Source organism: Aphelocoma coerulescens, chromosome 4, assembly GCF_041296385.1.
Source record: "Aphelocoma coerulescens isolate FSJ_1873_10779 chromosome 4, UR_Acoe_1.0, whole genome shotgun sequence".
Lineage (NCBI taxonomy): Eukaryota > Metazoa > Chordata > Aves > Passeriformes > Corvidae > Aphelocoma > Aphelocoma coerulescens.
In genome coordinates, this window is record NC_091017.1 from 46072948 (window position 1) to 46098874 (window position 25927).

Below are 25927 nucleotides of genomic sequence, written 5' to 3' on the forward strand. Positions count from 1 at the left end.
ACCCCACATGTGATGGGCGTGACAATACATTTGTTACAGAACTCACCTGTGTATGAATGGGGGTCATTTGTCTAAGAATTGCAGGTGACTGCCCACCTAAAATCAGCTGCTGTTCAAATTACTGGATAATCAGAAACCCTTGATAAAGTTTTTTAAACCCAAAGCACAGCTATTAATAGCAGTCTTGTTGCTGAAATGGTGGATGGCATAACTGCAGCTGTCCTGTTGATGCTTAATAAAGGCATAAGTAATAGAGCCAGCAATACTGAGGTGCAGAAATTCAGTAACTTACTGTGGGGTACGTAGCTGCTCAACTCTGTTCACGAAAGACTTTTGGTCTCTTGTTACCACTGGTGTTCTGTTCACTTGCCTTGGCTTTTACACCTCTACAATGCAAAAGGAAGACATGCAAATTAGGTGCCATGTCATGAATAAAGGCACAAAAGTTCATATTCCTTGCTAACATGGTCAACAAAACTTGAAAGTGTATTTTGAGAGTACATCTTCCCTATTTTTTCTGTCGGTCACTTTAGAGTAGGTAAACTCTAAAGAGAGTTTAGAGTTTCCTGAGAGCTTTCATCAGGAAATAAAAGTATTTTATATGGGAAGAGAATCAGTGGCTCCCAGTTCTAAAAAGATACTTGGATGGACAACATGTGTTCATACAAATTTAGGTCTAACTACAGCCCTAAGAAATAACAGAATTTATAAAACCTAGTAGCCACCTGTGATGGCATGGAATTTGCTCTATTTATTTTTTTTGGAAAAGCCTCATTACCTTACTTCACGGCCATGGCTTAGGCTCGTGATGTCAGTCTTTTATCTTGCTGACCTTTTATATAGAGATTATCATAGATTCATTTAGGCAGGGAAAGACCTTTAGTATCATTGAGACCAACAGTAAACCTGACACTGCCAAGTGTTTTGCTTGACACAGAGCATCTTTCACTTCTTTGAAACAAGTAGTTTTCATTATCAGCACAATACAGTTGTTTTTGTCTACACAGGCTGAACAGTCAAAAGAAGAGCAGAAACAAGGTTTAAGTGCTGAGAAATTGATGAGGAAAGCTTCTAAGGATGTGTGCCGGCTACGGGAGCAGAGCCAGAAGGTGCCACTGCAGGTGCAGTCATTCAGGTACAGCCTGTTCTGCTTATCATGCTCTTTTTAATGTAGTGAAGTAACATGAACTATTTCTAGGTATAATCAGACATGCCCTGTAGTATTAGTAAAAGTCCACATGGCTTTGACTTGCCAGAAACATCACACATTTCTAAAATGGCTCTAAGTTGGAGTTTCAGAAGACCAGGCCTTAGTGACCTGCTCCTGTGGCAGTTCAGAGCGTGGTGAGGAAGCCAAGTGGAGTGTCAGACCCCTGTGTGACATCTGCTGTAGGCGGGCACGTGTGTGACTGTTGCTGTGGCTCACCTCACCCACAGCAGGTTGACAGTGGGCTTTAAGTCATGGGAGCTCTTCCAGTGATGGCAGGGGCCTGAAGCAAATCGCCGCTCAAGGAGAAGTAGGACAGATACAGCTCATCAGGAAACTCATTAACCAGTACTTGTGCCTTGCTCAAGACTTAGTGTTAAAGAAACATCTTGAGACTGTCCTCTGTTTTGTTTCCTTTCTCCTTTTGGTTGCAAAGCAACCTATTCCTTGAAGCGATTAATGAAGTGTTCTTGCTTAGCATAAGCCAGAATGAACACTTGTTATCTTAAACCTTAATTCTAACTGGTCTAAATTCCTAAAAGACTGGTCAGCTTACAGCCTGGAGGCCACGCTCCTATATAAAAATAAATATAAATCTATTGATTGAAAAATACAGTGCTTGCTCTTGCACATAGAAACAGTACTGCAAGTTAATTTGGTTTGTTTTGTCAGTTAATGCACATTTTTAAAGTTTGAATTTCGGATTCCTTTATAGGAAATTTAAATCAGCTGCTAATAAAAGTGAGACTTTTCTTCCTTTTTTTTAATCATCTTTTGTGAGCAGTTGGAGAAATCCATAAGCAAGTAGGGGCAGCATGTCTTGCAAACCACAGCTGTAAGTGATGTAGAATCAAAGCAAGAGAGAAAGGAAAGGGGTTCCTCAGCAACGATGTGTTACAGCTGAGTTATTTATCTTCAGCTTGGAATTCAGAGCATCTCGAAGATTTCACTTTCTGTGCATGTCTTGAGAAGGGCTTTTGGTTGGTGCTGGTCATTTAACAGTCATCACAGACAGACTGCTGCCTAAATCTACAGGAACATGTAAGACTACTCAAAACATCATTTCCCTGAAAGAAGGGTATCGAAAGGCTCCATTGTCCTTTATTTTCTAATCACCACACAACTAGGAAGAGAAAGCCAGTTTAGGTTGATTTTGCTCTGAGCTGTTCTTTTTTATGGGAACTCAAGCTTCACCAGTGGAAAACATGGTTTATTCTTCTGCATAAATACTTACCTCCTGAGGCTGAATTGTACATGCCCTGCTAGTTGGACTTGTTAGAGTGCTGTGGCCTCAGACTAATCACAGAGAGACATTTTTAAAGCTCTCAAGAAGAATGACTCTTCTGAGATTGAATTTTTAAGCCCCCAATACTTCTCTTCTGCTTTCTAGCCTGCTAGTAGGCAAACCTGTGTAAACTTGTTATGCTTCAGTAATGTCTCAGTTCATAGGTGACAGAAATGGTAACAGCACAGGGGAAGCAACTGGAGAATGGGTTGACAATTCTTCTCTGAGTCTTGCCCAGACACAACTATTCCCCCCTTGCCCTTTTCCCATGTCAGGATAAAATGATTTCTTTTGCCTTCTCATCCCCCCACTGAAAATATCATCACAGGAAATTCAGTGACTGGAACAATATTTCAGTCATATCATTGCAGTTATTAATGAAATACTGATGTTTTTTCTGTTTCAAAACTGGAACTGCTTTTTACATAAAACTGCCTAAGAAGGTAATTGTGTCATTTGTTGTAAATTTGTTGTAAATAAATTTTCTGTATATTTTCCAAACTTATGTTTTAAAGAAGTATGCTCTAACCTTAGCAACTCTACAGCAGATGACATTGCAGTCATGCAACAAATGATAAAAAAATCTCTTGTTTTCTTTTCTGATTTCAGGGAGAAGATAGCATACTTCACAAGAGCAAAGATCAGTATACCAGCCCTTCCAGCTGATGATGTATAATTACGCATTTTCACTGAAGTGTTTTTCCACTTGTTCATATCTTTTCAGATGAGCTTTGTAGTTCCAGTGATGTGCTTTCAAAGATCTTCTATTTTACATTCACTATGGAGATGTTTATTTGTAAAATAGAGTGAACTGAATTGTTGTAAGCTTAAAACATGGCAAAAAACTCCAACAAACAGAAAACCAAAGTAGATAAATTTCGGTATACTGATGCTGATTTTGTACAGTTTGTGTGTATCGCATCTGTGTTTTTATTTTGTAAAGATGGAACAAAGGCAGTACTAAGCATGTATCCTGTTGAACTGCACTGTGTTGAGAAAAATTATGTTCAACAGACAATTGTTTTATCTTTTCACTATTTTCATGTGAGCAGACTGTGAAGATGGCTGTTCTGCCATGCAATACTTTTGTACAAGAGTGTAACTTTTAGTTTAAAGTTAACCACAAGCGTAAGCGCCTTTCCAAAACATCCAGGCTGCCTCACAACAGCTGCTGATTAGATTCATCACCCATGTTGTAATTTTGTTTCTGAAAATAAATTTCTTCTGGTTTTGTTTTTTAATACTTTGTAGGAAGACACAGAGGTCAGAGTTTAGTTTTGTGAATGTACAGTACTTTAACCTGCACTAAAAGGTTTCTTGCATCTGCGGGAGAGTGAGAAAGGCAAGGCAGACAAGTAACCCTAAAAATTTACTTTTGAGACTACCAAAAGGGGCAGCTGCTTTCTGAACAGAATGAATCAAATTCATAATACCAACACTGAAATTGAAATAGTTATACCCACTGTGCACTTAAAAATGAGAGTTTCTCTCTGTTAATCGTTTGTCCTAGGGGGCTCTCTGATTGCCAGCTAGGAATACATGAAGGAGTGTGCTAGGTTTACAGATCTGAAGATGCTTCATTAAAGGATTTGTACCAGAAAAAAATCTCTCACATGCTAACTCAGATATCAGAAGTCCTGTTGGTAAGGTATACCCTTTCTGAAAAAGAAAAGCTCCTGACTAGAAATCTGCACAAATTTTGGTACAATAAATAACAATTCTTAAAATATACAATTGACCCTGTATGCAGTTGGGGGTGCACAGGTTTAATGAATAGAGTGCACAGCTTGTTTCAAATATGTCTTACGTGCTTCTTCCTAGCAGGCTGCTTCATCAGAAGGCAACTTAGATGCCCTCTTGTACATTGGCTGTAGGTGTTCAAGCAGGCCTGTCTTGGTAAAGCAATTGGGGTCATCTTCGATGGGTACTGTGTAAGTAGGTGGATATTGCAGAGAACAGAAATTTTTCATTTTCTACTTAGTTTGTTGCACTCAAGATGTATTTCATTCACTGGCTGCAATTTTCTTCCCCAAGCAACAAGCCACATTCATCTTTCAGAAGTGCTATAATTACTGGTGAGCAAATGGAAACAATATAACCACAATATGGTAGCAGCTGTCTTAGATTCAAAGCGACAATTCTGTGATGACAGGTCTGTGTAACACCCAAGGGTTTTCTTATGCACAAATACATCAGTTCACTGAAATATAAAGCCAAACATGCTATTTTGAGCAAGATGACTGATTGAACATCCGTTATGAATGCCTCATTTGTTTTTTGTGTCTTGGGTTTGAGATAACATTCATGTTTGAAAGGTCAATTAAAAAAAAGCTGGAATTATTTAATGTAGAGGTGAAATGAAGGTTGACAGTTTCAACTTCTCAATTGATTATATAAGTTGTTTGTAGAATGATGTTTAGAGGTCTACTTTATGATTTTTCTTTTATTTATTTACAGTCTTATTTATGTTCTGTTTAATATAGTTCAGTTCTGGCCATAAAAATATTTGTCATTAAGGATGCTATTCTGAAAAATACTTAAAAGTGTCTAAATTTTAGTCCAGTTAGTTGGTTTTTCTCAAATGTTGAATAATTTTCCAAAAAAAAGTATTATTGTCTGCTTTGTAAGCATAAGGTGAAGTCAAAACTTAAGTATTGCTGGCTTCAACTTACAAAACTCCTTTAAATGAGAGACTTAGACATATTCATGCTCTTCATTTTCCAGATTGGTAAAGTTGAACATATTTCTAGGCAGCTTTTAACAATTCCAGGTTTGGAGTTTGGGGTTTTTTACTGATTCAACGTGTCACACTTGAAACACTCAATAGAATAAGCTAAAATAATACATACAAATAAACTCCTGTCAGTTTAAAGTGATAAATATTACTCTTGAAGTGAAATCTACCCTGCACAACAGGGTGTAACGAATGTAATTAGTTCTATTGCCAGGTACCAAGGTCACTGCAGTTGCATATATCAAAATGTAAATATTACTGGTACAAGAATATTTAGCCAAATGAGCAAGGTTTAGCAGAAATTGTAATAGAACACAAATCAAATAATTTTAAGATTATTTTTCTTTTTACTATTGCTATGTTTATACTGTATTAAATATCAAATGCTCAGGACTGAACTAAATATTTAATCAGGTTATATTCTGAATGTGTTTCTGTTCTAATTTTGTCTGTAAGAGTATGCAAGTACATTACATAGATTAACTTGTCTCTGCACTTTTCATATGTTTCAGTGATTGGAAAATACATTTTTTTTAACAAAGCTCTTTTCTAGACCAGTGTTTTATTTAGTTCTTTTATTGCTCTTCTGTCTCTTTATATGGTCTTTGCAGAAACAGATGGCTGCTACAGCTTTGTCAATGTAAAATCATGGCAATTTATAGAAAGTTCACATCAATCACTGACAGTGCTAAGGATAAGTTATATGGAAACTAATTCATATACTTGAAGTTAATTCTTTACATTCATGAAGGAAAAACTGCACCAGCAATGAACACGGTTGAGTCTCCTCCAGACAACATCTCATTATTGCCCAGAAATACTGGGTGCCCTTAGAGAGAGAGAGATTGGACAGGGATAGAGGTGGTCATGCTCTCTCTCCCTCTCTCTCACAATTGAGAATCTGGCATTATGTGATGTTATGTCTGAGAACATTTAGTTTACTGTAAATGATACAGGCCCAGCAAACTTCATTCAAGGTTGTACTGCATTAGGTTTTTGTAATGCACGTTGAACTGGTGCTACAAACTTTCAGACTTCAAGTAATATTATTTTGTAAAAAATACATAGTTTAAAGCAGCCCCAGTAGGAGTTCTGCCATTTAAAATATGGTCAAGTCTCTATGCAGGCCTAGAGATTAAAATTTTTATACTCACTCCCCCAAGTTATACAACAAAACCAAAATCTGACATTTATCAGACTTGGAAGAAATACAGTGGTGGCTTAGATTGCCATAGCTCATCAATTCATGTAATTAAAAGTGGAAGTAAGTAGTGATTAAAGGAACTACTCGGTAAGAAAGAATCCAACCCCTGATCTTGTAAACAGTAACCTGTCTGTTCAGCAGGTCTGTCTCTCTTACTGTAACACAAGCAAGAAGTCAGAAAACCTGGTATCTGCCCTTTTTTAAGTCTTCCATTTCCAATTTCCAGATGCTGATGGGCATCTTGTATATCTGCCACTGCTGCTGCTGTCATAAGTGATGGTCAGATGATAAGCAGATTGTAGAGAGGAGTAGAGATCCCCCTAGAACTAGAAAAAAATCCACCAACCCAATCACTGAACAGTGCATCCCCTATTGCCCGTCTGGGCAGAATCTCTGTGATGTCATCATTCCAAATCTCCTGGATTATAGTGTAAGCAAGGGACAGAGTCTCCAGCTATTAGCTGGAGTATTCCTCCAAGTAGTAACAGTTTTTTTTTAATCTTCTGCTCTGTATTCTCCATCTTTAGGCAGTCCAAACCAGGACCGGAGATCACAAGGCTCAGAAGTCATAGTCCATTTGATGTAGCTACTAAAGTAATGGAAATCTTGAATTCTAGGAAAGAATGAAAATCTTTAGACTGTGTTCCTACATCCATTGCCAGAGTCCCATGCTCCAAAGCTCTGGTGCATTTATGTCTAAGTTGAGATTTTTCTAGCCTAGTAAGTAGTTACAGGTAGCAGTTAAAATCCATCCTAGCACAGACAACAGAAATCCAGCTAACAGTAGCCTGTGTCTGTTTGCCAAGTTCGTTTTTTGCAGTCACAGAAGCACCAAACCATTTGCTTTTGCAGGCACTGTTATGCTCAGTTTTTTGTCATGCTCTGTCATACATAAGCACAAGTTAAAACAATGCTCTATGAAGCATGAAATACTTCTCCCCTCCCTCCTGCTTTTGTTGCCTGGTTCCATGTGCAGTGTTTGGGGGACTGGGAGGTGGCATGGTAAACCAGTAGCAGCAGGGTGTGGCCACAGCTGGGCTCACTTTTCATTAGTTTTTGGTTTGTTTTTTTAAGAAAAGCATATACTTGTTTTTCCATCAATCAGCTAAAGGATTACAGCAGTTTTGCTAATTTTGGCATCTCCCAGTTTAAGTTTTAATACCACAATGATGCACTTCCACTTAGACCAAATAACACACACTGCTTTGTAGCCAGTTAAATGCCATGTTTAAAGTCAAATATACAGCAATATCTTCCAAACATGAGTGAATGGAACTTGAGGGATCTTGGATAGGATGCATAATGACTCAAGACCAATGTCAGAGGAAGATAGATACACTGGCTTTTAAAGCAGCATTTCTCAGCCTATTTTTGGTGCATAAAGTATGCAGGTGCCAGAAACTCTTAGAGTAACTTGTATGGGCAGTCTAATGTGGCAGACTGGGGAAACACAGCTTGCTGGGTCTGAGCACCCACACCATCACACCCCATGCACAAAAAGACAGTTGCAAAGCTTGCTACAATTTCAGAAACCTACTATTTCCAAATACACAGAAAAACCATTTGATGGACTGCAGGTATTCAGACTGTTTAGGACAGGAAATCTCCTCTAAGTTCGTACATCACTGCATCAGTCAAGTGGAAAATTGCAACAGGGAGTCAAACTTCAGGGCTTATTTCATTGGTTACATAAAAAAGGAAGCACATTTTGGTTAAAATCCAAGCTGTAAGAGAACATGCATATTCATTTTCAGGCTTTTACAGTGCAGTTAAGAAAGCAAAAGCACCTTTTCTGTGCAGTCTCTGAAAACTTCAGCATTTTGCTGCGATACAGTTTTAAGCAGTTCCACAGGTGAGAAAACACACCACCTTCCAATACCAGTTTATGGAGAAAACAGACATAAATTTAGGAAATCAGCTAGGTAACAAAGAGTCCTTTGAATTACTACCGGAACAAGCTTCTGGCTTGCACTAAGGTTTGGAAAAGATAGGGCAGTATTTCTGTACTGCTTAAAACCTTCCATTTTAAGGCCTAGTTTCAGTTTCCAAGCGTTGACACTGATCCTGCTGTTCTGCTACTGCATAATGGACCGAAGACGGATGGACTTCAGCAGAACAGATTGTGCAATTAAGTAGGGATCCTCCTAATATAAGACAAAATCCAGCAAGCCAGCCAACAAACAATGCTTCCCCAAAATCCCACCTGGGAACAATATCTGGTATATTCTCATCCCAAAATTCCTGGACTGTGGAATGGGCAACCCAGGAAACTGGGACAATAGCTGTAATCCCCGATATCCAGAAGAGCATTCCTCCAAACAGCAACAACCGTTTCTTTTGTTCCTGTTGTCTTTCACCAATTTTCAAACAGTCCAACCCAAATCCCGAGAGCAAGAGGCCCAAAATCCCTGATCCATTGGAAAAAAACATCAAAATCCTAGAAATCCTGAGCTCTGGAGGCAAGGCTAGGAAAGAATCGAAGTCCTTGCATTGCATTCCACCTTCTTCCTGTACAACACAAGCTTGCCAGAGTCCCATAGTCCAGATCTCCAGTTCATTTAGTTCCAAGTTAAGATTTTTCCACTGGGGTAGATAGGTGGTGAGACAGGACAGGACCCATCCCAACAGAGAGACCAAAATGCCACTTAATTGCATCACTGGTTGATAGACTAAGGCCATTGTAAGAGCAGAGCTCCGAAAGCTTGAGGAGAAAGGTTTCCCCAGCAGTTCTGTACCAACTGCTACCTTGAGTGATGGTGGAAGCTGTGATGATTTTAGGTCTCTGCTGCCCCAAATATAAGCCCTTGCTATTAACCCTTTGCAAGCTCTGAAACACTTTTTTGTTCTTCACGAATATAAAGTTTCACATAAAGGACGAAGGACTTCACTAAACCATGAGTTAGGTTTTCCGATAAGGATTTGATCTGTTACCTTCCAATTTGCTTGGTAAAATTATATCCCAATGCCTGATGATTACAAGCCTGAGGATGAACAAAGAGGGCTCTATGACCCCTCACCCTAAAACACAACAGAAATCTTTGTGCTTCAATACGGATTAATTAGATTTTAAGTGGTGATAAAAAGGCAGCTCTGTGTGCAACAGGACTTCATTGTAATAGCTAAATTTGAGATTTCAGGGATGTAAATCAAGGCCTTGTAAAGAAAGGTAGACTGTTTGCCTATATTCTTTATTCTTAGACTTCCTCAACATACATAATGGCTTATCTTCCACTGCCCTGTTTTATGTCCCCAGCACTGTAAAAGACGCTTTGTAAAAGATCCTTATGCTTCACATTTTCTACATTCATTTCTTTTAAAATGGGCTTTGTTTTGACTGACTCTTAAGGGGAAAAGGAGACGGGTATGGTGAAAGTACCGTAGGAAATGAAATCCTAGACATCCCCTCCACCATAATGAACCCGGGCAGATCGTCAGCCAGCGTAAACTTTACCTGCCCCAGGACTTCAGCAACACCACGGTAGCAGCTTACACCAGCTCAGTGTCCCCTTTCCTAAAGCCCATGTCCCAGATGGCACACAGTGTATTCACTTAGTAACTAACAACATTTGGCACTCAATGCTCCCTGGGCCAGGAATGCCTAGTACACCTTTCTGATCAAAGCAAGATACCATTATGCCATTACCCCATTAGGAAACCCTGCTTTTTCCTGCTCTCATGTCAGCTAACCTTGTGCTTGTCCACAGGGTCAGAAGGAGAACATCTGTTTGCTGTTTCCCTTCCCACATGTAACAGCACAGCCTGTCTGGGAAGGAGCTGAGCAGCATGAACACATCCGCATGAGTATGACCCAGAGATGTTTTCCAGTAGTTTCCTAGATGTGATAATGTATTTATCTGTATATTTTAATTCTCAGTTGTTCAAAATGGATTATGTGATGGGAAAACATAACATTGCTTTTGAAGGTTTCCAAAGTTCTGAAGGATATCATTAAGAACTGTCACTGTGAGATGATCTCTTCTTCCTCATTTTTATACAGAGTCTTAATTTCAAACCCTTGGTTTTCTCCTGTCACAAGCTGTGAAGAACCAATACAAAAACCCCAGAAAGATGATCTATCTCCCTTTTTCTTGTGTACCAACCCATTAATTCGACAGTTTATACTTGATCAAAAAATTACCATGCACAAGACCAGAAATCACCGAGGGTATAACTGACAACACTGGGAACAAATTGTTACAAGCAAGCCTGTAACTTTGGCTATCCACTAGGCAAAAGAAAAATGAGACAGATCAATCCCGTGTTCATTCATTCATTCTCCAAACTGTATTTTCATATTCGGCAGTGTCGTTTCTCTCCCCTTTCTCTGTTCAGAGCAGGAATGCTAGTTCTGGAAATCCTTGTGACTTTCAATGAAAATCTCCATAACGCCATTTGAATAATATTTAAGATAAAACAACCATGATTTAGAAGTGATTCTGCCCCTTCTGACTTTAAAATCACAGTTACTGAAAGACTATTATGGAAGCCTGTTGCACTTCTCTTGACGGTGAACATTCAATATTTTCTTCTCTGCTCTTAATTCCAACAGTCAATATAGTCTGAGAGCACAGCATCAAGCCTGTGAAGTCCATACACTTTGCAAATGTTAGCTACAACTAGCACAGTATACTAGCCTTTAAATTTTAGCCATCAGAAGCACTGGGACTGCTGCATTAGTAAGATCTGCCAATTAAATTCTGCACCTTATATTAACGATGCACTAACTTAGAGCAAGAAAAGCTTCCTTACACTATTCTGGATAAGATTATATGCAATCCTTATTCTTTGGGAGGGGAGGGGAAGGTAACACTTGCCTTGGCACTAAGATAGTGACAACATCTGGAATGCCTTTACTTGGAACTTATTGCTCTTATGAAAAAATCACAGCTGAACTATGTACATTCTCAGGTCAGTCACTGCTTTAGTTCTATCTTCCTTGTCTTTCTTTCACCCTTTTTCTCCCCACTGTTACTTCTTTTCTCTCACATCTAAAAATGTCTCATCCCCAGAATAATTGTATTTGGTAGACTTGTGCCTACACAGAAGGTGACATGTCAGAATGACTGAAAAGCCTAAGGGGCTAGAATTGGGCTCCCATCTGTTTCTGTCCTTCTGCTCAGGGCAATCTGAAACATAAGCCCAGTGTTTACTGTTATACTGCCATAACAAAAAACATCTGCCAGCATCTACACAGCCTGGAACAGATCATCTGATCATCTTAAGGGGTTTCAGTGGAGATGGCCACTGAAAGATGGCTCCCAGGCCAGTGGGGCAGGGAAGGTGCCTGACAGGGACCTCTGCAGACAGTGGCAGGGGGCCCATGCACAAGAGAGCTGCTCCAGGACAGCTCTGGCCCTTCTCTTCACCACTGCTCCCCTTGTCAGCCTCTGCAGCAAGGATGGTGCTTGTGCAACATAGACTTGTCAAGAAGAAAAGGAAGAGCAGGTACAGCTATCACTGACCAGTGTACTTTCAGGTAAGGAAGGTGAGGGTGGATTTAGAGGGTGTTTTGACTGGGTTTAGAGCATTTTTTTTTCCCTATAAAGTCTGAGGTATGTAACATACAGGGATACCAGCCTACAGAGGCCTACGCAGGTAAAATAATGCCTGTGAAGAGTATAGCACAGGTCATGATCAAGTTCATACAGGTTCAGTAATACTTTTCAAGCCCTGGAGATTACATCATTCATTCAAAGTAGCTCCAAGCATCATTTTTCAAATTGACTTTGACTAGACTAAAGCAGACTCAGGGTGGTCAGTGTGCATATCATTTTATGCAGTTAAGTGCATTAAATTTCTACTCCCCATAAAACCATTTTGGGCTTAACACAAGGATTCTGAATCTCACTGCAAGTGGTACATATTCTCTTTAAAAGCTACACTAACTCTTCTGGGAACCTCCACGGCCAGAGCTATAGATACACTAGTTCTTGACCCCCTGCAAAGAGTAGTAGAGAATCGTCTGTACACAGCTCTGCAGCCCACACAATTATCGCAATGTTTAATGGCCAGCAAGTGGAAAGAAATACCAGGTTCAGCACTTTGGGATCTGATCAGGCATTTTAATCCCACAAAAGCAGAATTATGAGACTGGCTCTTTCCTACACTTTCAGTTCCTTTGTAAAGCACGTTCATGTTGTGGGCTTGTTTATTCTCCTCCAGTGGCCCAAAAAGTGTGTTCATCTGTGAAGTACAATTGTCCCCACCAGCATTGCCCAGACACTGCTGTAGTTTTTGCTAATTTGAAGATAGTCCTGGAGTTCCATAAAATATTTTTTTGTTGCTCATTGAAATATCAAGTATTCTCATGAATCATTCACAGGTCTCTCCGTTTTAGATTCCCATCTTATAGACACATATGCAAAGAGCTATGGTATAGATTTTCTATCGCTGAATCTTAGCTACAGCCAGTAGAACAGCTGCTGTCAGAAGTTGGCAAGGCAATGTCTTCAGCATCTTACGATGAGTGACTTAATTCATTCACCTTGGCAGTCTTTTGCTTTCCACCTTATTGCTTGAACTGAAAGTTATGAGAGTTAACATTTTCTTACTTAACTAAGAACCCATTGCTTTGTGATGCTGGAGTATCTTTTGGGTTTGCATAGCTATTATGCTCTTCAGTGAAACCACAGGAACACCAAGCAAAGAACACAACCCATACTGCTATCCATATTGACTTACTCTAGTGTGCATTTAAGTGAGATTTGAGATTATGTGTATTGGTAGAGCTTAAGGTTTCAGGGTGCTTCAGAGAGCATCAGTACAGAAGTTAACCTTTCCCTGAGTATGTATCTGTGTGTCTCCAACTCCTGAGAGTCATAAACTTTGCAAGAGAGTGCCAGCAGGTACCTTTTGACCTCCTAATGAAGTGGACTAATCTAAATTTTCTTTATTTATTCATAAAGTTACTGTGGTGGTTCTCCTGCTTGAGTCATCTTTGTTTCCCTCACTGAAATTACAGTACCAAGTTAGACACAGCCTCACACAGAGCTAGAAGGGTAAATGAAGTCCTCATGTAAAAAGTTCAGTGAATCAAAGCCACACAATGTCCATAGTACTCCCCACTCCAATGTATGAGTGGCACTTGTTAGACTTCTGCTTGAACCCTAGTGCAATCCATAACAGCAACCTCTAATTATGGGCACTTAGAAGCCATTGTGAAAGCAAGTAAGATGCAATATGCAGAGGCGTAAGCCAGTTATGAAGATAATGACAATTTCCATCTTGAAAAGGGACAAGAGAGTAACTTTAAACACATACAGTTAGCTCATGGTGTCATTAACTTTCACAAGAAACCTAACTCAATATTTAGAGGCGATGATTTATAAGATCACATTATTTTTTTCTGTGTTACATCTGAAGACACTGCCCCTCAGTGAATGCTAGGACACTGCTAGAGTGAAGTCACAAAGCCAAACAACTGAATATTTTGTGGAGATGTTAGAGCAGAATGGGACAGCAGAGACAAAGAAAATTATCACAAAGGCCTCAATGCCTCTTCAGATCCACCCCTCCCCCCCACAGTGTAGGCAGCGAGGACACCCCAGCAGTGCAGCCCCTGCAGATGGCTCCACACTGCTGGTGTGCCAAGGCCAGCACACAGACAGTAGGGCAGAGCTGGGCTGAGCACAGCAGGAGAAGGTGAGGACTCAGTGCCTTCAGCAGAGCCAGGAAGGGGCTGCAGAACCCTCTCAAGTGGGAAAAGGGCACAGCCATCGCTGTCCTGATTTCAAAAGGGCATGTTCCCTGCTTTTCAGTATTGCAGGGACTGCCCAAACCTGCATACCTTCCCTCTTCAAACACTGGATGTAATTCATTAAGCAACTTTAGCAAGAGCCTGTTATATATGCAAAAGAAATGTACTTCTGTGATTGAAAGACCTTGCTAGCAGTTTCACGTCTCTAAGATCAATCAAAAGCTTGAAATAGGATGTCATGTAGAGCTAATGGTAGTTGCACAAAATCTAGAAGGGAAAGGCACTGAAAGAGTCAAGCACAGCAACATGAAACTGCTGATTTCTGCTTTAGGGACTTATTCAAAAGATTGAAATGAGAGAGGGTAGATTTGCCATCATTATACTGGAAGAATAAAGAATGCTTTAAGGCTCAGTACTTCAACCTTTGCAAAACTTTTCTATCACCATCCCCATCCAGACTTCAAAGTGAGGGTTGACTGGGTTAGAAAATTAGCCTTACTCTTCAGGGGACTATTTTTGATATACTGTCAATACAGGAGATTACTGTAAGTATGAAAACTCATGTCACTTGAGCAGTGATTGGAATGTGATTTCCTTGAATGATGGAAGTCTAAGAAACTAATTTCTGAGCTGTGAAATGTATGGGCTTCTTTATCACTATGCATCCCTTATTGGGAGATTCTGGTTTAATAGAGTGTTACAGATATATATTTCTATAATGCTTTTCATTTCACATCTGCAGACAATTATTATAATAAGCTTTCTTTCATTCCTTAAGATATGTTTCTTACTATCAGTAAACTTATGAGAAATTATTTGTAGTTCCCAGTTGAACCTACATAGGAACTGTTACTGCACAACAGTTAGGATTACAAAGATGATACAGACTTGTTAACCATAAATTAGAAGACTGCACACACCTTTTAACAGCAATCTAGCCAGAACGTAAAAGAAGCTGTAAGTGAAGGAAGTGTGGGGCACCTATTGCATTTTGCTCATCTGCCATATTAAGATTTGGGGGGAAGGGAGGAAAGCAGCTGAAGAAATTTATGGTTGTTTGAAATATGATTGTTCCTTAGATTCTAGTGGATAAAATTGGTTTTACTCTTTACCTTTTAAGGTTCAGAGAGCTAGGAAATGCAGAAACGGAAGATCTTTCCTAGAAAGTAATTGTTCTCTCTCACATGGTGATATCTTTTTAGTTAAAAAAAAACAAAAAACAAGTAACACCAAAAAACTCAACCAACCGAAAAAACAAAACAGCTTTTCTTCCCTTTCTTCCCTCACAGGATTTCATCAGAATTTAAGTGTCCCCCCACTAATGAAATCTAAGCAAACCTATAGTTTAAAGAGTTCACAACATCCTGTCATTAACAAATCAAAGCACTAACATTTTCAGTATTGGTTAAAGCTTAAATATACACTTTACTGTTGTCCTCTGCCACCTTCATCCTCACCCCTTCTCTCTACTCCCTCTCACCTTCCCTACTTTACATCAAAAAAAGCTGAAAGGCTCATCAGGTTCCTTCAGCAGGGCAGTGAGGATGGAGTCAAGCAGAGGTGCCCATGGCTACTCTGGTGGAAAGAATAGGTACAGGAGGGAAGGCAGGTCAGCAGTTTCCTCCCTTTACTTCACCAGTTGTGGCCACCCAGCAGCATCCTCAGATGTCAAACACTGCCCACAGAGGTGAAAGGGGTGATGCACAGAATTCAGCACATGTAATGCTCCATGTACTGCAAAACATGGTATAGCTGAGACAAGCAAGGAGTTCCAATGAATGTAGCATCAGTAGATTGAGACAATGTCTGCCCACATTTCATATCAACACAGAGAGAGAGAAATCCTGAAGACTTCTAATATCATGCCTCTGCAATGGTTGCATGATAGTTGTTTCTATTTTTACTAATTGATGATGACTATCGTGGAAAGGTACTAAGTATCTGCTGCAAAATATGACACATTTTCCAAACATGTTTGCATAGAGGTGAAGGCTACTTCCATCCACAGATTCAAACATTTAAACAGAGAATGTTTCATCCTAAATGAAAGACAGTGAAGAAGCTTTGGTTCTGACTGCAGGAAAACAGTTGTGAAGATGAGTAAAATTGTTATTCCCCAGTATGAAAATAACCAGTGCTCACTTGAGCAGGCATTGCTTTTGATCCTTTGGCCTGTCACAAGAGTCTACTTTTAATTTGCACGGTACCCAGGAAGAGATACTGAGATAGTGACTATTTTGGAATATACTCAAGTCTTTGTACTATTTTGTACAAAATTCCATGTAGAAAAAAGGAAGCAGCTGCATGAGTTAAAGGACTGTACAAAGACAAAGACATGTTACTGAGCTTGGTATACACCTGCAAAGCCACATTCGCTCATGCAAGAAAAGCAGTGCTATGCCAGGACAAGCCAAAATTTTATCTAGCCCAGCAGAAAAAGAATATAAAAACATTGTAAGGATAGATTGCTGTTTTCTCCATCCAACAGTGTAAAAATCTCTAAGTCTGGAATTTAAATCTAACTTTAGGACAAAAGTTTTGTTGAAATCTTCCCTGAAGTTGAAAATATTGTGAACAACGCCATCATGTTGGTATCTTGGCATTTTGGTGTCTGCATTTTGGCAACAAGAACTCTAGCCCTAGAAATAAAATGGAAAGAAGTGAATTATCTCTCCAGTGGTCTGCTTGAAATCTAGTATCTTCCACTGTAAGATATGATCTAAAAATCACTTGGTTTTTCTTCTTAATGGGAAGGATACACTCCCAAGTGGATGTACAAATGAGTTTCCTGTAATATTCTGCCAGATGCACAGATGGCATGAGATGAGGAAAGTGCTCCTTGCATCAAGTGTGTAACGATTTTCATAAAGTATAGCTTCAGTGGTTAGGAGCAATACATCTGTACTCATTTAAAACTCCTTTATACTACAGTATATTATCATGCTTCTCTTTATCTAATTATCACTTCTCCACAGGGCAATGATCACAGAATTTTCTGCTGTTGTGGTAGATGGAAAAATGGGGCATTTCATCCAAGAGTGCAGGTGAATTTCACTATCTGACCCATATGTCCAGTTACACAGACTAACCCACAGAACACCACTGACAGCAGGGTGCCAAAATGTTTTTAACTGGGGGAGTTTCCCCACAAAGGTGAATTAAGTCACCTCTAGCTTCCGTACAAATTCAAAGAATCAGTAAAAGTCACTTTTGTCTCCATCTCTGTCTTACAAGACAAAATGAAGCAAATGACAACCAATAGACAGTTATTTAGCTTTCCTTTAAAAAAAACCTCTGCTGACAGAATAAACACAGGATTCCTAAGCAACCTGTTTTAATGAAGCATTGGATTATGGATCATATTTCCTAAGGCCATGTTCATGTTCTCACATTCCGTCCTCCTTTCTTAAGCAACAGCACCTAGTGGTGAATATGCTAGAATAGCCTGAGTTGGAAAGGATCCACAAGGATCATCGAGTCCAGGTCCTGGCCCTGCACAGGACAACAAAAAGAATCACACCATGTGTCAGCAAGATGGGCACTGCTTTCTTACAAACAACCTTCCTCTTGTTGCAATCCCTTAAAGGAAGTACCATTTTTTTGTAGTCATCATTAAATCACACTCAGTTTATGATTTGCTGTAATTTTTAATTCTGGTGTAATATTCACATTTCTTGCAGCACACATGCATCCTCTGATGACGTTGGTAAGACAAGGCCCTTTCCCAGCTCCTAGCATATGTATGGAAGATGGGGAATGACAATCATTCCCCTTCCTCTACTCCCTGCTAGTATCCCTCCATGTACTAATGACAGAAAAGCCTTTGTCTCTCACCTCTGCAAGTGGTCCTGCTTTTAGAAATGTTTGATCACTGAGCTTCCTGCTGAACTCTTATTTCATGTCCACAAATGCCAGCCTTTTTGAGATTTCTGAGAGTCAAACTACATCCAAATTGTAAAAAGCTGGAAATGAGGTGGCTTGAGGAAAGGGATGGGAAAAGATATGGCCTGGGAACATCTGACTAAAGATCTGGAGCTGAGTTCCTAAATACGGTGTCCACATGAGGCTCAGTGCATATGAGAAGAAAAGATGAGTCAGTATGTAGCTGTGGCACTTTTTCCCCACTAAATGACAGAGCAGTCACATCTCTTTGATCATTTCTAGAGCACAGAAAACATTAATGTGCTCAAATGACCTCACAGCTACCACACAGAACATTTACCTTGTGGTCCCATCATGTTCCACAAAATACAGCAAATAAACTTCTGAGGCTTGTACAGGAAAACAAGATTTTACCTCCAGCCGATCTGGGGTAGCCCAAGCTACAAAGCCAGCAATCCTCATGGGGCTGAGGAGAGCAGCTGCAATGAAACTAGTCAGAGGAGGGAACAGCTTTTATCAGAATACAGAAACAGTGCTGCACCACAGCCCTGAACTCCCAATGCAACAGGCAACAGGATCTTCTGACACACCACTGACTACAGAGCTACATTATTTGTACAAGACTAGAAGTGGGCGAGGGAAAAGTTTTCATGTTCCCATGACCAAAAGATAACAAAAACCCTGTCTCCTTTGTCTTTTGTATAATTTACCTTTCTATCAGAGAACAGCAGGACTGAAAATACACTGATAGAGCCTGGTAAGTGACCTAAACAACCAGTAACAGAAAGATCTTTGAGTGTGATTGAAGATACTCGGGTTTCAGTAGATGGATCTACAGTGTCAGGTACTGCAGCACAGCCTGGGACTGCCACAATCCCCACTGCCAGTTGGAACAGGAATTAAAGGCAGAAATGAATTACTCTTGCAAATGAAACAGAAGCGACAAATGCATAATTTGGAAGTTCCCAACAGCTCAGGGAAGAAGCAATAACTGATAGAAAGCTAAGAGCTGCTGAGAGCAGCCTACTAACATTTCATCAGTAAAGGAAGATTTACAGTCAGCTGGGCAAACTGGGACAAGAAGCTGTCTTTGGGAATACGCCTCACAGAAATGCTGCAAACTAAAGCATAAAAAAGATCTTTGAAATGCTATGTATATGAAGTATTAGACAATTAATATAGAAAACTTGAGACTCTGCTATGCCATGAGTATCTGATACAGATAAAAACCTAATTTATAGAGACATATCTAGGGCCCTAAAGGCAAAAAATAAAATAATTTAGATAATAAAGCAAAGAAACACTGGTGTTAGAATCTGGTACAAGAAGCAGTTAAGGAAGGAGGTTGTCACGGGATTCATAATGCAGTTTGAATCTACATACATCTTGAACTGTCTTTGACCGCCTTGATTTACTTTGGTTTTAAATGGGGGCCAAGTATGTGGGTTGACGAATCAGTTATCTACAAGAGCTCAAAAAGTTTCAATTGAAAGCATACTGACAGACCCCCAAGCAGTAAGAAAAGTCTTCTGTTACCCAGACACACACAGCTGGGGCCAAATCCAGGAAGGTGCATTAAGAGCCCTCATTACAGCCATACATCGAAGCACTGCTTAGCCAGTATCCTATTTCTGTCAGGGACTGGCAGAACAAGGGGGCAAGAAGATAATACTATATCACACCCTTAATACCTTTTCCAGCTTTCACATAAATGCAGGTCAGGGGCTTCCTAAGTCTAGAGGTTGTGTCTTTGCATTCAGTGGTTTGCTCATCAATTGTCCAAGCACTTACTGAAATTATGTTTAACAAAAAAAAAAATATATCTCAGCCCAACACTACAAAAAACTCTTGCCTGTAGAAGTGTTAGCTAATGGTGAAAGTTGGTCCCTTCCCCCTCTTTTAAATCAGCACCTCAGTAAATTTTTCCGCTTATTTCCCTTTGAGGGACTAAGATATATTACACAACAAGACACAATAGGAAGGCTTTCTAGTTCAGATAGCCTAGCAAGACTATTCTAGCTTTTATAAAAATAGCCAGATGACAGAAATATCTATTTCAATAATGCCCACAGAAATTAAACATTTAAATATAAACATGCATATTCCTTCGGGTATTTCATTTATTAAAAAAAAAAAAAAAACAAGCTGATCCAAATTTCCTTATTTTTTGTGAATCAAGGCATCTGCTTTACTTTCAGAAACTGAATGCTGTTCTCACTAGCCTCATCTATCCTTGAAGCATATAACTTACATTACAAACTATTTTTTGGGGTTCTGAACAGTGCTTTGCGCCTTCTCTCTGTTTTGTTATGTGCAAAGTAAACATTAATCCCCCTCCAGGCAAAAAGACAGGCTTACCGCTTCTATGGAAGTGAGAAGAAGCTCAAAGGTAGCATAAAGTTACTGTGTAAGAGAATCAGAACCATAAAATCAAGTCAGTCTTAATGCATTGAAATAATATATATAAATATATATAGACAAATCTATAAAAAAGTAAATAAATAAAAGCAGCATGAAAAAGCAGAGCTGACACAAGTGGCAGTGAGAAGACCTGAGCTTAAGTTTTGACCTCCCCACAAACTGGACCGCTGAGAAGTAAGCACAATTCACAGTCTGGACTCAGTGGCTCTCTAGACCAAGGAAAGCAGTATGTAATACACAGAACATGGAAAATAACCAATGACTGGAAGATGGACTCCAGTCTTTTTCTTAACTCTAATAATGGACATACTTGTAAGAAGCAATTTAACTACATTTTCTGCAAGTACTTTGTTTTTCTTCACCTATAAAACTATTGCACATTTAAGGTGGCCAGAAAGAACAAAACAGTTACTGTGGAAAATACTTGTACAAGAAGCAAACTAATGCTGCATATTTATAAGGCAAATAATTGCACATTCAGAAGAAAAAAGGCTATATTGGATGAACATTTTAGTGCACAGTACATTTAGCAAAACGTCTAGCAGTGTCAGTATTCTGATGAGGAAAGTGGTCCTAAGGGTAGATATATCTAATGACTATAAGAGAATTAATAGTAGAAGAGAATTCTTTGATGTTTTATTTAAAAGTTTTGCTCAATAATTCAATAAAGAGATCCATTATAAATCAGGAAAGAGTAAGAACATACCACAAGTACAATCCAGTAATGAATAAAAATCAAACCTACACAAGGATAGCAAGTATCTGTAATTTAGGCAGCATATAATTCACTACTTAACCCTACCAAATTAAGTTGTCTGGGGTATAAACCAGGATGGATCTAAACGGTGACCCTACCTTAACTGTGAGAGTGAATAGATGAAAAGTACACAGCAGCTCCAATATTTCCATTAACAGACATACAGTGGTCTACCTTTTGATCACCTACTGATGCCAGATTTTTTTCAGGATTCCAGGTGAGGCAAATATAAAAAGGAAAAGTAAGGGGTATGTGTTTTGTTCCTTATGTCTTTCCCTCTCATCTCTGACCAAGCACTGTCAGGTCAGATAGGTACTCCAATGCCTATTAATGAATCAAAACTATGCTGTGCACAAATTCCAAGAACAGGATTCATCCCAAAAAGGGCATATACCTTTACTTTGTAGAAAAATAGTTTGCTGTATTCCTCCTAAGTCTCAAAAAGAATGTGCGGCACAATAGGATTGGATTTCTAGAATCCCTGGTGTACACACCTTCATGGACAACTCATTTTCCCCTCAAGCTGCCTATATTTAGTCTCACACAGAAAAGATCAAAAATAATAATTTCTTACATTACAACATACCTAGCCATTCCATACTTTCTAGCAGGAACTACAAAATCATTTTGCATAACCTCACAAGGAATATGCTAGCACCAAGGAAACCAAACCAAAATTGGAAATTCATTTCCACAGAGTTTTCCATCAAAACACAGCAAATATGGATATTTCCAACAACTCAGCATGTTGCTACATTGCCATTTGCCCATAAATTCCAGTAAGACATAGCTCTGGAATCCCATTAACATCCTAGAGAGTAAATAACAACTGAGCTATGAATCTCAAGCCCCATAATCACAGTCTTTGTTACCTATCCCCTATCTTTGAATCCTAAAGATTATTTTTTTAAATTGCATTAGCTATTTTTATTTTTGTGCCAAAATAAGCAATTCTGAATGAAATTACACCTTTTAGTGTCAACTTCAGCTGTAACCCTGTCATCAAACATCACTCTCTGTAAACAAGACATCCAGGTGGGGAAAAAAAAATAATAAAAAAAAATCACGACTTCAGGATCTCCTATTATAGCAGGAACATCTCAACTAGATATAGAAGGCTAAGCACTCTGTGCTTCCTTCCTTCCCTTTTTCCCACGAAGTAACATTGCCAATATTTATTCTATTCTAGATAGTCCTGATTGTCCCTTTAGAATACATCATAATTGGTCCTCTGTAGGTATTGATTAATAGTAATAACAGCCATCTTTCTTTCTGACTTGGGTACCACTGGAGCACCCAAGGTCAATATCAACACAAACCAGAACTTAGAAGGACATGACAGTGGTAACATTTGCAAGGAAACAAGATATTGCTTTAATCAATCTCCTACTACTTTATATTCCTAATCTGAAGGCAAATGCCACTCAGTTGACATGTCTTCAGGTACAGAATAGCTGCCTCCATTTTATTATCCTAACAGGATTGTGGAAAAAAAAAATCAATTAAGAAAATCCGTGTCTCTAAAAGATTACTTAGGAACAAGCTCTGAGAATTGCATAAACTTTCCTTATGCTACAATGTCAGGCATAACTCAGAAGCCAGACAAAATGGGAAATGTAAGCCTGAAGAACTAAATGCAAGTGAAGCAGAATTAAACCACCTCTTGCTAAGTCTCTACTCCCTTCTCACTTCTGTAAAGCATTAGTAGAACCCTGTTCTGCTTACATATAAGGCAATGGAAGTTAGAATTTGTTATAGTTGCCATTACCTAAATTCCTAAATGTTAAATCTGACAGTCATCTAAATTATGTTAGAAGTTGAAAAATAAAAAGGGGTGTGTTGTGGTAGCATCTTTGAGCTTATTGTAACTGTGGAATAATAATAAGCTGCAGAGGTGGGGTTTTATGCTAATGTTGCTATTGTCTCCAGATATTCATTTTCAGGATGGCTGGAATAATTTACTATGAACTAGCTCTGACTCACCAGATTTGCTTCTTTTCATGTAGGGCTTGTTCTTTACATACACAATGTTTTCTGTTGCTGCATATTTGAACAACAAAATGTGTAAAGGCATATTTTTGCAGAACCATGATCAATCAGTAGTAAAGTGATGAACAACCATTCCGGCCAGTTTCCCCACAAATAAGTTTCCTCTCCACTTAAATAAGAGACAGTTAGGGGATTATTTCCAGATATAATTTATGTGTATTCATAAACAAAACCAAATGGTTACATACCTCAGAGGAAATTACAACTGATATTGATTGACATTATACTTACCTCTCTCACATTACAATTTCTCTTACGTCACGACCCGAGCTGACTGTTTTCAAAGACTTTCAATTAAATGCAACTTCACTTCTTCAGCATCTGGGAGACCAACGTCTGAACACCCTTATTACGTAGCTTACAAACATTTTATGGCTACTGCAATAACATGCCACGAGCTGATGGTTATAGCTCTAACATGAGAAAGGGTATATGGTTCCTGTCAGACTATTCTGTTTATTTCATCCTTACAGCTGTTGTGGAAGCAAACAGAAATTTTAGGTAGAACTCTCAAAACTTGAGCTGGTTTCTGTACACATACCTATTTATGCTAAAAGCTTTCATTTAAACAAATACCTTAGTGCGGCTGGCACAACCACAAGCAACCGAGAGTCATTCACCATTTGTTTTCCCTTTCATTATATGACTACTCAGTGATCTTTTGCACAAATGCAGCAGTGCTTTGAGACATGCTATGACAGCATATAAAGTGTTAGTGCCTGATTCTGAGGACTTTCAAAAAGAAAAAATTAAAACCTTCTGTAACGGTTTCCCTGAGGGTCTGCTGAAAAAGCCACATTTAGTATTATTGCCAAAGTTCACTGGGGCTCCAACCAGTGCACAATAAAACTAGATGCTGTGCTAAGTAACAACACTTGCCTCAGCTTTCTCTGCTCTTGAGTTGAGTCCCCCATTCCTACCAGAAGCACAGCCCGCGATCAGATAGGAAGCCTGGGGCTACTTAAAGAAAACATTCATTCTCGTCAGCTCTCTGACAGCTTTTAAACAAGCAGATTAAGACTGCTTCCAACTTTTGAACATTAGAAATAGTCCCAGCAAAAACAGATCTGTAATGCACAGAAGGCTGCCAGCAGTGAGAAACAAGTCGAATCAATGAAATTTACTGCCTCACCATCTGATGGAAGATAACACATCTCTTCAGACTGTAGCAAATATATGCAAATATGTTTTATTCTAGCAAAATATTTATTTCATCACATCTGGAAAGATTATAGCATTGTTCCTTTCCTTACCAGCAAATAAAAGCAGCAGCCTTGGTAGTGCAGGCAGAGTAGAATCATGCCCAGAGTACCAGCTTATGGAGTCCTGCAATTTCATCCAAGACTATGGTTTTAGTTTTTGATCACCAAATGGCAATGCATGCCCGAATGTGCAGAAAGCCTAATTCAATTGCTTTGGCAAACACATATCTCTTCTTCTCTGTGCCCGGGTTGTAACCTCAGGCCCACTGCTAGACCCACAGGACATGCACGTCTCCCAAAACGGAGCTGAACACCCCGCATGGGCTCAGCCAACACTGTGGCTCTTCCATCCATACACTGTGTTTATCTCCAGTAAAGCCTGCTTGCTATTGCTCCCAACACCATGCTTCAGGGGCATTTGGAAACATGGAAGGGCTTCACAGCTTGGGGTACAATCAAGTTTTAGGAGAGAATGCTCTTATGAATTAAGTGCGCCCATCAAGATTTTGGGTGCACTTGTCATCAGCACATATCTAGCAACCAAACACATCCTATGAAAACACATCTGTGCTCAGACAGAAGTATTAATAACCAGAAGGAATAACTGTGCTTCACACTTCTATTAGCAATGTATTAGCTTGCTGTAAATATTAACTTTGCTGTAGTTTAGACAGCTAAATGCAAATTAATGGAAAGCTTTTGGGAACATAAAAAGACTATGCTCTTAATGATCTTCTTAATACTATCTTTCAGCATACCAGTGGGAATTATGGAGAGATGCATTGTGAGATATTATTTCTAGTGTCATTAGAGCCTTAAGACACACATATAAAAGTATAAGATGACATAAGTATGCATAAGGAGGATTTTAGTGACTCTTAATAACTTCTTAATCATAAAAGTGTTTCTAATACAATTGTTTCCAGCATGTAATTTAAATTTAATGTTTAACAGGAATAGAAGTAATGAACCAGTTTTATTAGGATTTCTTATTAGAATACCTCAGTTCTGCAAATTAGCAGAAGTTAATATTTCAGTATCATACACTGCCATGGTAGAAGATGAATGGTTAGATGGCAAACAGCAATGATTCTTTGTTCAGCCATGTTTTGTGAAAGAAACCAAGCACCTTTTCTAACATACACCACTTAAAAGCATTGAGAGTGAAGAATGAAAAATTCCCATTTATAAATTAGTAGGGGAAAAGCAGCTGAGAAACTTTATATGGTAAGACAAAATATGTATCCCAGCTATAAGGGAGACCATTTTGTTTTTGCAAAAGAGACAATTGTTCTAGGCAAGAATAGGATAGATCTTCTCTAAGTAAATTAAATGCTTCCTTTTTAAGTTACTTCTAAACTGAACCAGAACAATCTGGCAAAGCTCCACCTGATAGTATGCAAGCTCAAAACAGTAGCCCCTAAGATCACCTAGATTTCCTAAATTTAGACCTGTCCCATGCAAGAGTTTTGGGACAAGGTTCAGCCCTT

At 39.1% G+C, this 25927-nt stretch overlaps 2 protein-coding genes and 1 pseudogene across 5 annotated transcripts in view; 1 reads left to right on the forward strand and 2 right to left on the reverse strand.

The window, feature by feature from the left end:
- Positions 1 to 4535, forward strand: part of WWC2 (WW and C2 domain containing 2) — a 94353-nt gene extending 89818 nt beyond the window's left edge. For all 4 annotated transcript variants that reach the window (XM_069013768.1, XM_069013769.1, XM_069013772.1 and 1 more), the window contains 2 exons: positions 1008 to 1135; positions 3102 to 4535. In XM_069013768.1, the coding sequence (XP_068869869.1) occupies positions 1008 to 1135; positions 3102 to 3168 (195 nt within the window). In that variant the 3' untranslated portion in view covers positions 3169 to 4535. The remainder of the gene's footprint in view (positions 1 to 1007; positions 1136 to 3101) is intronic.
- Positions 4536 to 6470: 1935 nt separating this feature from the next.
- On the reverse strand, positions 6471 to 7244 carry LOC138110147 (claudin-22-like; annotated as a pseudogene).
- A 1211-nt stretch (positions 7245 to 8455) lies between these two features.
- On the reverse strand, positions 8456 to 9109 carry LOC138109051 (claudin-22-like). Its single transcript, XM_069012154.1, has one exon. The coding sequence runs from the start codon at positions 9107 to 9109 to the stop codon at positions 8456 to 8458; it is 654 nt and encodes a 217-aa protein (XP_068868255.1).
- Positions 9110 to 25927: the final 16818 nt, after the last annotated feature.

Coding starts and splice junctions, on each gene's coding strand:
- LOC138109051 (XM_069012154.1), bottom strand. CDS start 9,109: ATGGCCTTAGTCTATCAACCAGTGATGCAATTAAGTGGCATTTTGGTC.